Source organism: Anarhichas minor, unplaced genomic scaffold, assembly GCF_050575085.1.
Source record: "Anarhichas minor isolate MPS153535 unplaced genomic scaffold, ASM5057508v1 ptg000040l, whole genome shotgun sequence".
In the NCBI taxonomy this organism is placed as follows: domain Eukaryota; kingdom Metazoa; phylum Chordata; class Actinopteri; order Perciformes; family Anarhichadidae; genus Anarhichas; species Anarhichas minor.
The window spans coordinates 226,979-242,500 of NW_027466486.1; the positions used below are offsets into that span (position 1 = coordinate 226,979).

The window sequence follows — 15,522 nt, forward strand, 5'->3', positions numbered from 1 at the left end:
AGGCAAGAAGCCTGTTCACCGAATGTTTGAGGATTCTGTAGAGCCGGGGATTACGCTCAGTGATGACAGTTTTGGTTTTTGGAAACCCAATTAAAAAAAGACACCATCCTCTGGAGTGTTTTGACTCTTTTTGTTGCTCGTTCCTCATGCATCCTAATTCAAGCCAAAGCTTGACAGACTGGTTGCATCTGTTGATGGATGATCAATAATCTCCCTACAACTTACTCTCCTGTACGAAACCCCATCATGGATACATGCAGCTTAAAACGAGCACAAAGTTGCTCCATTTTCAGTCTGAATTTCTTTTCTTCTCTTTTTTTGAAGTTAATAACTGGGCTTACCTTGCTGGCTGCTCTGTCATAATATATCAGACAGCTGACCCCCATCCTTTTAATTACAGTCACGCTCATAAAGTATTGAAATTGGAGTTAAAACATTAGATGACCTTGGCGGAGAGAGATCTTGCTTTGAAGCTCCGCGCTGCTTTCAACACCCTCTTGCACTTAAGGAGAGTCATCTTTAAAGGCACATGACGCAATTTGACTAATATCAGTCAAACTGAGGCGGAGAGGCTCCGACGCCTCTGAAGGGTGAGTGGTTGGAAATGATTACTCGTGAGTGTAATTCAGAGGGAGGAGGACGCTCCCTGCAGCTCTTACTTCCTCTCACTGCGCCGTCTTCATTACACGCCATCAGGACATTCAGATTCTGATGTCTGCTGACTGTTGACTTTGACCTTTCACCTCCTCACTGAGGGTGACTTGTGATTGTTATCGTGAAGGAGCTGAAGATAATTGTACTTTTGACCTGATACCGATGATCTGACGAAGAGAGTTTCTAACCTGAAAGCAGCTTCAGGTACTTTCGGTGTTTGGCTTTTGAAAACAGATTTTTTTTTTTGCAACATGGCGGCTACAAGTTTACGTTCTTTCAACAAATTTCAGTCCATTTTAAACCATCATACTAAAGGTTCTCCAAGGTTTTAGTCATCAACAAATCAATTACGTTTGCATCTTAGATAATTTGCAAACAAACAAAGTCGAATTAGATATTCATGAACAACAATTTAAATCCTTGTTTTCTTTTGCTTCTTTCAACCCAAGACTGTCAGAAATGATCCGGTTACAAAGAAATGTGTGTTCAGCTTTTAGAAGTAATTAAGACTGAAATATATATATATATATATATATATATATATATATATATATCATCGCTCCTCCGTTTCTGACCAGCTGCACCAAAAGAAAACTTAATTTTCAACATGTTTACAACTGTGTCTCATGTTTTGCATCAGAATTTCAGTTTGAACCAGACGTTCACATCGGTTCATTGCTAATCTAATCCAACACTAATATTCCACTTTATTCCAAATATGACAAGAGTTAGAATTTGACACGGGTCATGTGAGCAGCTTATTCCCTTCCAAGTGTAAGATGTGTGATATGTAGGTATTATTCAGGTTTTGCATGCATGGTAAATACACCTTTCTAGAAACGACTCATTAATACATTGAACCAAGTAAACAAAGGATTTCATAAACATGACCTGATATCATAACGCAGCGTATCCTCACACAACGGTTCCTGTGATATCAAACGGAAAGTTACTTTTGTTTGTTTTCCTACTAAAGTCCAGCAACACGCTTCAATTTCTGCTCGTTACATTATTAGTCTTTTCAAAATAAACTTCTGCCTTCACAGGAAACAAAGATGGTGAAATACTTGGTTGGGCTTTTCATCCACGTCGTGTTTCTCCCGTAAGTTTTTGAATGACAGAGGCTTCTTGAATGCATCATGAAGATAATTTGTTCCTTTTTTATTTAAAAGATTGTAAAATCTCTGATGTCAAAGTGACTTTTGAACACACCGAGAGGCGACATTTCAAAAAAGCCTTCCTTCCTCAAAACTGCATGACCACATGATGATGACACCTCAGACAGAAGAGAGTTTTTCATCCTTCATGTCTTTAGTCCCGGATCGTCTGAACTCTTATGATGTGTTGTACCTTCAGGCTTTGATGCACTTTAGTTTGAAAACATTTACAGCAGCATCCTGTGCTGAGAATTGACAAAAAAACACAACCTCCTGGTGTAATAACTGAATCCATAACTTCACTTCTCTCAGGTTAAAACAGTTCAGACTTAAATAACCAAACAGAACCTGCAGCTGACGCTTCATTTCGTTCCCGCTCGCATTTAATTGAGTATTTATTTCAATTTTCTCTCATCAGAGAGAAAATTTAGTTAGAAAAACACCCGAATTTCAAAAGTCCTTGTGGAAGTATAACAGTAATTCTGCCCTCCAGGAGAACACCATAAGCTCTCTGTTATTAGCTCCTTGCAGTCTAATTGTCCGCGGCATCGCCTTATTTCAACATCATAAGTCTTTGATTATTGTTGCTAATTACACGATTAGCACAATGGAGGGGAATAATTCCTCATAATCGCTCACATTTATCATAATTACACAAGTTTACAGTCACCTACGTTTAATGTCATTTAGAGCGGCGACGGCCCAAGGACAAGCTCTCTGAGGGTGTGTGTGTGTGTGTGTGTGTGTGTGTGTGTGTGTGTGTGTGTGTGTGTGTGTGTGTGTGTGTGTGTGTGTGTGTGTGTTTGGTGGTGAAGCGTGTTTGTATTTGCATTTTAAAATGTCACTTGGACTCCAGGACACGAGGCAAAGGTCAAATCAGGCGGGATGCACACACACACACACACACACACACACACACTAATCTCACCCTCCACTCTTCTTTCACCTCTTTCTTTGATCGTCCGTCATCAAATCATTCTGTTTGCATCAATTATAAATATATGTTTGAGTCCAGTCTGAAATTTCTAGTCCTCCGAACTAAAAACCTAAATATTAATTTAGTCATTTCTTTCCAAAATGGCGCATGAGACTTTCTGATCTAAGTTCAAGTTTCAAGTCTTTATGTTTTATGCACAACAACGACAATGACCTTCTTCTTCTCAGGGTATAAAAAGAGTTAAACAACAACAGACAGCGATCTTTCAGACAGGATGTTCGTTCCTCTTGTAAAACGAGAGGTCAACGTTTATTTATTCGTCACCTAACTTCGGTACTTCTGCCGTTATTTGAAGCCGCTCCACCGGCTCATCAGCTGCTTTGCCAAAGAGGCGCAGATTTTGAAGCATCTGTTGCGTCCCGTCTGAGTTTTGTTGTCTGAACCTAACTGAGTTGTTTCCGTTGAAGACGGAAGTTTATTTTGAAAAGACGGTGTGCATGTAACGAGCAAAAACACACTTTTTTTGCTGGACTTTATCAGGAAAAAGCACGAAAAATGAGGAGCAACTTTTCCGTAAGATATCCTACGAACCCTCGAAAGAAGATACGTTGCTCTGGTTTGTGAACAGCTTGGTCTCATGGAAGTTACGTCCCCATATCATGAAAATGCATCGTGAATATCGAATATCTCAATCAGTCCTTATAAGTCTGCATAAGGAGGAGGATGAGGTGGATGGGACGTTCACCCAGGAGACCGATGTCCGTGTCCCGAGTGAAAATAAAAGTAAAACCTTTGTTTTAACCCCAAACATGATCTTTTACCAAATCTAACCGAGTCGTTTTGTTCCTAAAAACAAAGCGTAATTGAGAATGCAGTTTCGACATGGCAAAAAGCACAACGAACGTTTAGTAACGCGTGAGCGGTAACGCGTGAGCCTTCAGTAACACGTGACCGGTAGCACGTGAGCGGTAACACGTGACCGGTAACACGTGACCGGTAACACGTGACCAGTAACATGACGTAACTCCTTCAGTAACACGTGACCAGTAGCATGTGAGCAGTAACACGTGAGCAGTAACATGTGACCAGTAACACGTGACCGGTAACGCGTGCGCAGTAACACGTGACCAGTAACATGACGTAACTCCTTCAGTAACATGTGACCAGTAGCATGTGAGCAGTAACATGTGACCAGTAACACGTGACCGGTAACGCGTGAGCAGTAACACGTGACCAGTAACATGACGTAACTCCTTCAGTAACACGAGGGCAGCTGGTCCACATCTGCAGCGTTTTTCCTCGAGCTGGAACACAAAGTGTTTTTGTGAGACCTGCTGAACGTCTTCCACAGCAGCAGACCCTCTAAACTCCACACTCACTGGGAGAATTAGCCACAATGGATTTAGTGAAAGTGCTCAAATTAATTAAATCAGTGTCATGAGTGTGTTTTAAAGAAAAGCAATAAAACCACTTGAGGCAAACAAAGAACCTTTTCTAGACGCGGAGGATTATTACTAAAACAAAATTATCCGTTTGGTTAAGTTTTATTAAACCGCCGCCGTCTCTAAATGGAATCTTTGGAGTACACAATAGCCAATCACGGGGCCATTATTATTAGAGTTTTCTAATTAGGCTCCTTAACGAGGACGGGGGGCTGTTTACAATGGGAGCCGGAGCTGTTCAGATAACAGGGCGGCTCCGGACGACAAATAAAGCGCTCCTCTCCTCTCCGCTATCTGTCTGTCACAGCGGCGATAACACGGGAACTTCTCAAGGTCCAAGACTCAACTTTTAATTTGTGGACATGCGGGGAGTGTGTGTGTGTGTGTTTTGACTTGAATTAATTAATAGTTCTACTCCACTTACGTTTAGAAGACTTTAGTTATACTATGATATATATAAACTTAAGTTGTACATTCAGATTTATGGTGCAATTTATAATCAACTAAATTATTATAGATTAAACTAGCCAGCAGTTCATAGATTAATATAAATGAGTTCCACGTATAAAAACCATGAAGCTCACTTGTTGACTTATTTGTCACATAACGAATAATAAACAAAGTTTATCCAAACTGTATCCATGTAACGGACTTTAGTAGAAAAACTCACAGAAAATGAAGAGCAGCTTTTTCGTAGGTTGACAGAAATATAAAAACCTCAAACCTCCTCTGTGGTGTTTCCTGCTGCAGCAGATGTACAAAGTGAAGAACAACATCACCGTCACGGCTGGTAAAGAAAAGAACAGAAGTTTAATGAAGTAGAGTTTCACATGAAGACGATGGACGGAGAGAGAGAGAGAGAGAGAGAGAGAGAGAGAGAGAGAGAGAGAGAGAATGTCCTCAGGGCTGAACAGACAGCACAGCAGGGGGAGGTCAAATGCCAGCGCTGTCTGGGGTCTCACTCACACTCTCACACACACACACACTCTCTCACACACACTCTCTCACACACACACACACACTCTCACTCACACACACACTCTCACTCACACACACACACAGCCGTCTGCCTCGTCCCTCATCACTGCTGTCACGTGAAAACCTCGTAACTCCACATGAGGATTTTTTAAATGAATCAGTTCTTTTGTGAGGAAAGTTTGTTTTAGTTTTTTATCCTTGTGATCAATTATCAATAATCATTGAAATACTAATGTGTCCTGATGATAAATGAGACGAGCTCCAGTTGATTAGAAAAGTCCTCGTTATGTTACAGCTATAAATATTCTGTCTCATCATTTCATCGCTTAATTTCTTTAATCAGTTATTCTAAAGTTCAGACACTGTTTGACTCTAAATGGACCATAAGTTACTAAATGAACATCATGCTGTATTGAAGAAGACTTGAAGAACATAAACATTGAAGAGATTGAGACCATAAACTCATGTTTACAATGTTTACTGAGGTAATAAATCAAGAGAGAAGTAGAGTCATTTTCTCATAGACTTCTATACAACCAGAGGAGTCGCCCCCTGGTGGACACTAGAGAGAATGCAGCTTTAACACATGAAGCTTTGGCTTCACTCCTGCAGCAGATCTGTCTGTATTTTTGCATCTGATCAGAAGTGTCAGTAGAATCTTCTTCAATCTGTCTCCACCGTGTAAAACAGCAGCGTCCGTCTGTTTCATCTGATCAGAGACAATAAGTCGTAGTTTGTGTTCATCAGAAGAATCTCCACAGACGCGTTTTGTAAAAAGCAGTTAGCAGCTCGATGAACACGGCCGCCGCTTCTATTCCTCCTCACGCCTCCCTCTGATTACGGATGCTAATCTGTTCAGTCCGTCCATCTGTCCTCTCTCTCTCTCTCTCTCTCTCTCTCTCTCTCTCTCTCTCTCTGGATTCAATTACACTCTCTCCCCACTCTGTTATCCTCTCTGTTTCTTCCTCTTCATCCTCCTCCTCATCTTCTTCTTCTCTCTCTCTTATCTGCCGCTGTCGTGTGGCCAAAATATGAACGGAGGAACGAGGAGAGGGAGAAATTAAAAAGAGGAAAATAAAGACAGAAGGACGAGGAGACACAAAGGAAGGAAAGAGACGAGCGAGTTATGGAGATGAGAATTAAATGTGACAGAGAGAGAGAGAGTCGATGAGCAGTGACACACCGATTCTTGTTTGAAAGCCAACTGCAGCAATTTTGTTTAAAAATTTGAATTGAATCAAAATTCATTTGAGCCGAAGATGCTTCTTGTCACTGAACCACTAACTTCTCCTCCATTCAAACATCCAAAAGTCTGTTTCATCTTAAAGTGAATAGTGTAGATGTTGCCCCAAAGGTTTCTGTCAGTATGAGTAGGATTGTAAACAACTCAAGTCACATGACTTGGACTTGAGTCAGACTCGAATGATGTCAGAGCAGTGAGACAGTTTAGAGCAGTGAGACAGTTTATAGCAGTGAGACAGTTCATAGCAGTGAGACAGTTTAGAGCAGTGAGACAGTTTAGAGCAGTGAGACAGTTCATAGCAGTGAGACAGGTCAGAGCAGTGAGACAGTTCATAGCAGTGAGACAGGTCAGAGCAGTGAGACAGTTCATAGCAGTGAGACAGGTCAGAGCAGTGAGACAGGTCAGAGTAGTGAGACAGTTTAGAGCAGTGAGACAGTTTATAGCAGTGAGACAGTTTATAGCAGTGAGACAGTTCATAGCAGTGAGACAGGTCAGAGCAGTGAGACAGTTCATAGCAGTGAGACAGTTTAGAGCAGTGAGACAGTTTAGAGCAGTGAGACAGTTTATAGCAGTGAGACAGGTCAGAGCAGTGAGACAGTTTAGAGCAGTGAGACAGTTTATAGCAGTGAGACAGTTCATAGCAGTGAGACAGTTTAGAGCAGTGAGACAGTTTATAGCAGTGAGACAGGTCAGAGCAGTGAGACAGTTCATAGCAGTGAGACAGTTTAGAGCAGTGAGACAGTTTATAGCAGTGAGACAGGTCAGAGCAGTGAGACAGTTTAGAGCAGTGAGACAGTTTAGAGCAGTGAGACAGTTTATAGCAGTGAGACAGTTTAGAGCAGTGAGACAGTTTAGAGCAGTGAGACAGTTTATAGCAGTGAGACAGTTTAGAGCAGTGAGACAGTTCATAGCAGTGAGACAGGTCAGAGCAGTGAGACAGTTCATAGCAGTGAGACAGTTTAGAGCAGTGAGACAGTTTAGAGCAGTGAGACAGTTTATAGCAGTGAGACAGGTCAGAGCAGTGAGACAGTTTAGAGCAGTGAGACAGTTTATAGCAGTGAGACAGTTTAGAGCAGTGAGACAGTTTAGAGCATTGAGACAGTTTAGAGCAGTGAGACAGTTTAGAGCAGTGAGACAGTTTAGAGCATTGAGACAGTTTAGAGCAGTGAGACAGTTTAGAGCATTGAGACAGTTTATAGCAGTGAGACAGGTCAGAGCAGTGAGACAGTTCATAGCAGTGAGACAGTTTAGAGCAGTGAGACAGTTCATAGCAGTGAGACAGTTTAGAGCAGTGAGACAGGGCAGAGCAGTGAGACAGGGCAGAGCAGTGAGACAGTTTAGAGCAGTGAGACAGGGCAGAGCAGTGAGACAGTTTAGAGCAGTGAGACAGTTCATAGCAGTGAGACAGTTTAGAGCAGTGAGACAGTTTAGAGCAGTGAGACAGGTCAGAGCAGTGAGACAGTTCATAGCAGTGAGACAGTTTAGAGCAGTGAGACCGTTCAGAGCAGTGAGACAGGTCAGAGCAGTGAGACAGTTTAGAGCAGTGAGACAGTTTAGAGCAGTGAGACAGGTCAGAGCAGTGAGACAGGGAGCTCTGTGGTGTGTTCAGTGTAAATGCCACATGAGGAGCAGCTGGACGCTGCGTTTAGGTAACCGGCCTCTCTGTGGGAAATCTGACATTTGTGCTGTTTGTTTATGTTTGTTTTTGTTTTCTTGTTTATTCTACCTGACGCCTCACTACCTCCCCCTCCCTTTCTGTCCTCCTCCCACTCACTCCCTCTCCTCTCTTAGTCCTTCTTCCTCCTCTGTCTTTGTCCTCCTCACCTCTCCCATCTCCTCTCTCACTTCCTCCTCCCTCTCCTCTCTCTCCCTCCTCCTCCCTTTCTGTCCTCATTACCTCTCTCCCTCTTCCTCCCTCTCTGTCCTCCTCACCTCTCGTCTTTCTCTCCCTCCTCCTCCCTTTCCGTCCTCATTACCTCTCTCTCTCCCCTCTTCCTCTCTCTCTCCCCTCTTCCTCTCTCTCTGTCCTCCTAACTTTTGTTCTTGTGTTCTCTGTTTTTCTATTTCTACACCTCCCTCTCTCTTTTTTTACTCTTTCCGTCAATCACGTTTCTCTCTCTCTCTCTCTGGAAGTAATTATGCAGGTTGCAGATACAGACAATTACTTATTATCTCTCCACTGTGTGTGTGTGTGTGTGTGTGTGTGTGTGTGTGTGTGTGTGTGTGTGTGTGTGTGTGTGTGTGTGTGTGTCGTCGTCGTCATCGTCGTTGTGACATCTGACCTCCTTCAAAACAAAGACGAGCTGTCAGTCTCGTCGTCCTTATCAGAAAACAAATTGTTCTTTCATTTACTCTCCTCTTCACGCTCTCCTTCCTCCTTCCTCTCTCTCCTCATCATCACTTCACTCTGTGGACGCCTGATTTATTTTTATTTGTTTTTGTCAGTAACTATGATGGTGACATCCTGTAGAACCTGATCCATGTTTGATGTGGTCACATATGGAGATTACACTGAAATACATTCATCCAACACAACAATTAACACTAATTTCACTTTAAAACTCATCTAAATCCACATGTCCACACACTTTTCTCCGTCCTCCCTATTCTGTCTTCCTCCCTCCCTCCTCTTCCTCCCTTCCTTCCTCACCATCGGCTCCCCGTCCGTCTCCATCACTTTCCACTTTCATTCTCTTCCTCTTTCCCCTCCAGATCCATTCCCAAAAGAGGAAGAGGAGAGGCTAAAGACAGCTTAGAGAAGCCTTAAGAGTCCTGTCACAGGGAGATCACCGAGGAGGGGGAGGAGGAGGGAGGAGGGGGAGGAGTCTCTGTGGAGGAAAGACAGGAGACGAGAGGAGAGAAAGAAAGACAAAGCCGGGATCAAGGCGTCTCCAGACTATTAGAGCGCTGTTTGATTTGAGCTCATTGTCCTGATAAGACTGTCAAAATAGAAGTCTTTTTTTTTAATCACAGAGAGAGAGGAGGATGGTGATGGATGAGGGGAGGAAGGGAAGAGAGGAGGAGGAGGAGGAGGTGCGGTTTTACCTTTCTTTACCTTTGGTTCCCAGGCTTTTACATTGTGGGAAAAAGCTTTGAGGAAATCTACCTTCACTCAAACTAAAGGAAACCCGTCTGAACCAAAACGCTTCTATTTCTCTAAATGTTACTTTAATCAGATGTTTGATTTTGTCAAAGTCCGCCACATAAAGACTCCTTCTACTCTTCCTCCTCCTCCGCCTCCTCCTCCTCCTCCACCTTCAGTCCTCCTCTCCTACATTACCTTTACACTTTCTCCTCCTCCTAATTTTTATCCTCTCCACTCTCCTTCGTCCTCTTCATCCACGTCTTGGTTTTTCTTTACTCCTCGTCTTCCTTCTTCCTCTCCATCTTTCTCCTCCTCAAAGTCTATTCCCTCTATTCTATTTCCCACTGCTTTTCATCTTCATCATCCTCATCTTCATCTCCTTATTTTCTATTTCATCCTCCTCCCTCTCTCTACCTTCCCTCCCCCCTTTCTTCCTCCCCTTCTTCCATCTTTTAGTCATCTTTTTTCTCTCCCTCCTTCTCTTTATTCCTCTCCTCACACTCTTGTGCCCCCCCCCCCCCCCTTTTCACTCCCCCTACCTGTATCCCCTCCTCTTCCTCCTCCACCTTCAGCAAACCGAAAAATTATCACTTTGGCTTTTCTTCCTGACAAAATTTGTCAAATCCTGCCTGATAGGAAACACATTCTATTCATAAGGCAAGTCTCGCCTCCCCCCCCTCCCCCCTCCCCCCCCTTCCTCCCCTCACTGACGGTAGCAATTCAATTACAGCCGAGGAGGCGATAGTGAGCCGAAGAGGCAGGAATATGACAGGACAGTTACAGAGTGTTTACACAATTAAACTTTCACTGACAATACTCTCCATCTGTGATGAATGCGCCTCACACGCCCGCAGTGTGTGTGTGTGTGTTTATATACTATGTTTAGGTTACCTCTGCTCTTATATGTGCGTGCGTGCGTGTGTGTGTGTGTGTGTGTGTGTGCGAGCGAGCGACGGCACATTTGTCATGATTGCCTCTTGCCCACCACCTCTCTAAAGTCCCTCGGCTCCTGCTGTTGCATTGTGGGTAAGAAGAGGAGGCGAGGGAGGAAGTGATGGAGAGAGAGAGAAAGAGAGGGAGAAAAGGTGGCTTGTTTTTAGTGTTAAAGGAATGGAGAGTCTAATATTTCTAAGTACAGAGCTGTGGTTAGCTTAGCTTAGCATAAAGACTGGAAGCAAAGGGAAACAGCTAGCCTGTAGAATTATTACACCTTTAAGGAGGAATGACGTCTGCAGGAGAAGTTTCTCTGGATGTCGGAAGCGTCTCGGCCAATCACAGCTTCACCTCGCTTGAGTTGAGTTTAATGAAAAGTTGTTGGCAACATTGCTGAGCGCATATCAGCAACAGGACAGACAGGGCAACATGAAACACAGCTCAGTGAAGGAGTTTACTGTGTGAATAGAAGGAAGAGGAATCTAAATGTGTTTATCTCAGCAGCGAGGTAGCATGTTTTATCTTCCTGAGGAAATACACTAACGTTTAATTATAGTGTCACTAAATCGGCTCTGTCTTTTGCCTTAAGTTAGATATTCTGCTTCCTGAGCTGAGATATGTGAGATATATACAGAACAGTAGAACGTTGGCATCGAACTTTTCTGCAAAACACGGATACGTTGAATCTCGATGTTTCCGGTTGACCAGCTGCTTTATGGTCTGTTTGACTCTAACTGGACCATAATTTACTAAATGAACATCATGCTGTATTGAAGAAGACTTGAAACTAGAGATTGAGACCATAAACTCATGTTTACAATGTTTACTGAGGTAATAAATCAAGAGAGAAGTAGAGTCATTTTCTCATAGACTTCTATACAACCAGAGGAGTCGCCCCCTGGTGGACAGTAGAGAGAATGCAGCTTTAACACATGAAGCTTTGAACCTGAGGTTTTCTCCACTTCTGTTTACTTTCAGCCACTTAATGTGCAACATGTGTCCGTCTTATCTGCATGTATTATGTCCTCGCTCGTTAAACCAATTATGTTCGTGTCTTCCTCACTTTGTCTCGTCGTCGTGTCGACGGCTGGCGGAGGTTGCGGTGCCCTTGTCTGTTTAGCCGGTTTCGTCTCGTTAGCTCGTTATCAGTCGGACGCAACGCGCTCTCTGAACCAACCAACTGTTAGACTGTCTGACAATGATACACCGTCCCACCGAGACTTCCACACACACACACACACACACACACACACACACACACGTGTGTTAAGAAACCCTCGGCACTCTGGGTATTGTCCAAAGATCACAGGCGTAGGTGAGTTGTTCTTTTTAATTAATCATTTGTCCTTCAGACGTGGGGAGAGTTTCCGTAGATAATTAGGTCCCAGAGTCGGAGCCGGCAGCCACCTGCTGCCTTTGTAGCCCTAATCTTCGTCTTGTAGGAGCGCCGTCCCCGAAGACGCCACGGCAACGCTACGGCAACGCACGGACAACGAGCAGAATGAGAAAACACCTCTGAGTCCCAACATGCTCCTCCTCCTCCTCTTCTTCTTCTGTTCATCACCTTTTCATTCCCTCTCCTCTTCTTCTTCTACTTCTTCTTCTTCTACTACTTTTTCTTGCATTCCTCTCTCCTTCTGCTTCTTCTTCTACTTCTTTTTCTTGCATTCCTTTCTTTCTTCTTCTCCTCTTCCTCCTCCCGTGTCTCTCCTCCCTTCATGTCATTCATGCAGAAATTGTTTAATTCTACAAGAACACACACACACACACACACACATATATAGTGAGCATACAGCAAGGAGGCGTTGATGTGGAAGTGTGTGTGTGTGTGTGTGTGTGTGTGTGTGTGTGTGTGTGTGTGTGTGTGTGTGTGTGATTCTGTGGGGAAACTAATCCTATTAATTCAAAGTGAATAACAAAGAGAGAGACAGAGAGAGAGAGGGGGAGTCCTGCTCCCCTGTCGATCGTCCGTCCTCTCTCCCTCTCTCTCTCCCTCCCTCTCTCCCTCCCTCTCTCTCTCCCTCCCTCTCTCTCCCTCTCTCCTCCCTCTCTCTCTCCCTCCCTCTCTCCCTCCCTCTCTCTCTCCCTCCCTCTCTCCCTCTCTCCTCCCTCTCTCTCTCCCTCCCTCTCTCCCTCCCTCTCTCTCTCCCTCCATCATCATTATTCCTCCGTCAGATCGGAGGCTGATTTCCTGGAGGACTGAGAGAGAACGGACCGACTGAGGGAGGAGAGAGAGCTGGAGCTGCACCTCCTCCTGGGAGGCCTAGTTTCCTCTTTCCTTCCCTCGCCCTGTTCCACTCACCCTCCTCCCTCTCGTTTCCTTCAATCACTCTATTCCTTTTTGGCTCCCCCGTCTCTTTCCTTCTTGTCCTCTTTACATTTTCCATCTCCCTCCTGTGTCTTTCTTCTCTCCTCCTTCTCTCTCTCTCCTCACCTCCTCCCCCCTCTCGTTTCCTTCCTCTACTCTCTCCTTGTTTTCCTTCTCTCTCCATCTTTTTCCTCTTCTCGTGTTTATACTTTTCTATTTCTTCTTTCTTGCTCTTTTGCTTTTGTATCATCCTTCTCTCCTTCCTTGTTCACTCCTCCTCCCTGTGTATCCCTTCTCTCCCCCTCGCACACACTCTGTTTTATACTCTCACCTCTCATTTGTTTCTTCTCTCTCTCTTTCTTCCTCTCCATCTTCATCTTTTACTTCCTTCTTCTTGCTTCCTTCCCGTTCTCCCTCACCCCTCCATCTTTTCCTCTTTTTATCACTCCACTTTTTCTTTTGTTTCAAAACGTCCATCTCTTTCTTTCTCCTGTTCTCACATTAGTTATTGTTTATTATGTCTCATTTATGTTTGTCTTCCTCTCCCTCCATACTTTAGTCTCTCTCTCTCCCTATTTTTGTCTTCCTCTCTCTTCCCCCTTTTCCCCCTCCCTCCCTCCCTCCCTCCCTGGCCCCTTGTCTCACTCTCTTCAAGGACATTTATATTATAAAGGGATGAATTTGCATATTAATTCATTTCTTTCAATTTTTTCAGATTAGACGTTGTCAACACATATCAGCGCTGATCAAACCGCCGTGTCCACCAGAGACCTGACTGTGTGTGTGTGTGTGTGTGTGTGTGTGTGTGTGTGTGTGTGTGTGTGTGTGTGTGTGTGTGTGTGTGTGTGTGTGTGTGTGAGAGAGTTGTATAGGAGGTAAAACAACCAGCCTCACAGTGTTCACAACACAAAAACACACACCGGTACTCACAAATACACAACATATTAAAAGAAAAGAAAGATGAAACGAACTGAGTGAAGGTGTCCCATGTTGTCTTTTCTTTAAACGCCTAAAATAACTGAATGTTTGCTTTGAACAGATTATGGATGACATCAATCATAAAAAGAAAAAAAGAAATCGGACTCTGGAATCTCTGTGTTCAGCAGCAGTTCAGTCAAAGTGTTACTGACTTGTTGTCACATGACTATTGGTCTCAGATTAATCAATCGTGGCTTCATAGTTGCGCTGAGGAGGATTTTACATGTAGAATGTAATATTTATAATGAGATATCACAACTTTAGGCTTCTTTTTGACTTTTTCTGATGTAAACCTTCGTTGCACATGATGTGTTTAAGGACAGAAAGATGACACTCCAGCTTCTGGGTGTGATGAAGGGTGTAGTTTTGGCTCTTCAATCCCGACGGCTGGTTTTGAGGTTCAGAGGGTTGTTCTTCATGCACAAGAATCCTGTATTTATGATGATTTAGCAGAAATACACAAACCACTGCAGCACTGATGATTACAGATAGAAAGAAAAACACACAAAAAATTAGACAAAAGTTGTAGATAAAATTGACATTGAGGGTTGGGGAGTGCATTAAGTCAACGAGGGTCCTCACAAGTATAGTAACACAACCTGGATAGCTGCCCAGTGACGGATGCATCCTGTGTGTGTGTGTGTGTGTGTGTGTGTGTGTGTGTGTGTGTGTGTGTGTGTGTGTGTGTGTGTGTGTGTGTGTGTGTGTGTGTGTGTGTGTGTGTGTGTGTGACGAGACGTTCCCCAGCTGTCTGTCCTCCCATCACTCTGATGGATGCAGACGTTATGAATATGCAGCTGATTTCTGGCTGACAAACGGAGCGTCTCACCTTCACAGGAACCGCTGCCGCCTCCTGATTGGACGATGCGTCTTTTGTGCCTCTGAAGGTTCAAAGACCGTCACAACAGTCACAAATATGAAAAGGACTTTTATTTTGACAGTCACGACCTCAAGAAGAGTACAGCTTTTTCAAACAAGTGGGATATTTCAGATTAATTTGTCTCGTTCTCGTCTCGGCTCCTGACGTGTTTTTGACAGTTTTGATTTGCCGCGAGCCGCTTTTGAGATGATTGACAGCTTGACAGCGGCTGTGATTGGCCGACGGGTTCCTGCTGACAGAGAGAATGTATTTATTTGTTTAACACCGATTAAAATCGTTCCGCTCTCTTTATTTACTGTGTGTGTGTTTTATAGGAAGTGTGCTGAAACTCCGACGGCGGTGTCTTTATTCGTTATTTTCCATTTTTCCATAATAATAAATAAGTTGATGTTTGTCTTGTCTCCTCAGTGGAGTCCAGCAGTCCCAGCCTCCTGGCTGCCGATAACCTGCTGGAGCGATCGTTCTTCATCAGGATGAAGTCGACGCTCACGAAGAGAGGCGTTCACATCAAGTCCTCGGGATACAAGGTGACATCATCTCGTCTCACTTCCTGTCGCGCCGAAAACATCAGAGCTGAATGAACCCACGCAGGAGAAAAAATCTGACTCTGATGTGTTTATTTATACACATATTCATATTTATATCATCTCTGGTGACACCAAAGATAAACCAGTCTATTCACACACATGTTAACGTGGTTAACAGATGCATTAATACATGAGTGAGTCACGCAGATCATTTAGAAGATGGATTCAGTTTAGGCTCTGAAATCATCAAATACACACAAGATCTCAGTCCAGTAGTTTGAGGCTCACACAGAAACAAACTGCACCTGATTCAGCTGGAAATGGACCAGAGACTAGAGAGACTATAGAGACCAGAGGCTAGAGACTATAGAGACTAGAGACTAGATACTAGAGAGACTAT

General features: G+C 43.7%; 1 protein-coding gene across 2 annotated transcripts in view; it reads left to right on the plus strand.

The window, feature by feature from the left end:
• The window catches only part of npas3 (neuronal PAS domain protein 3), a 247,642-nt gene that overhangs the window by 209,760 nt on the left and 22,360 nt on the right, over positions 1–15,522 (plus strand). For both annotated transcript variants that reach the window (XM_076108652.1, XM_076108653.1), the window contains exon 7: positions 15,004–15,122. In XM_076108652.1, coding sequence (XP_075964767.1) covers positions 15,004–15,122 — 119 coding nt within the window. The remainder of the gene's footprint in view (positions 1–15,003; positions 15,123–15,522) is intronic.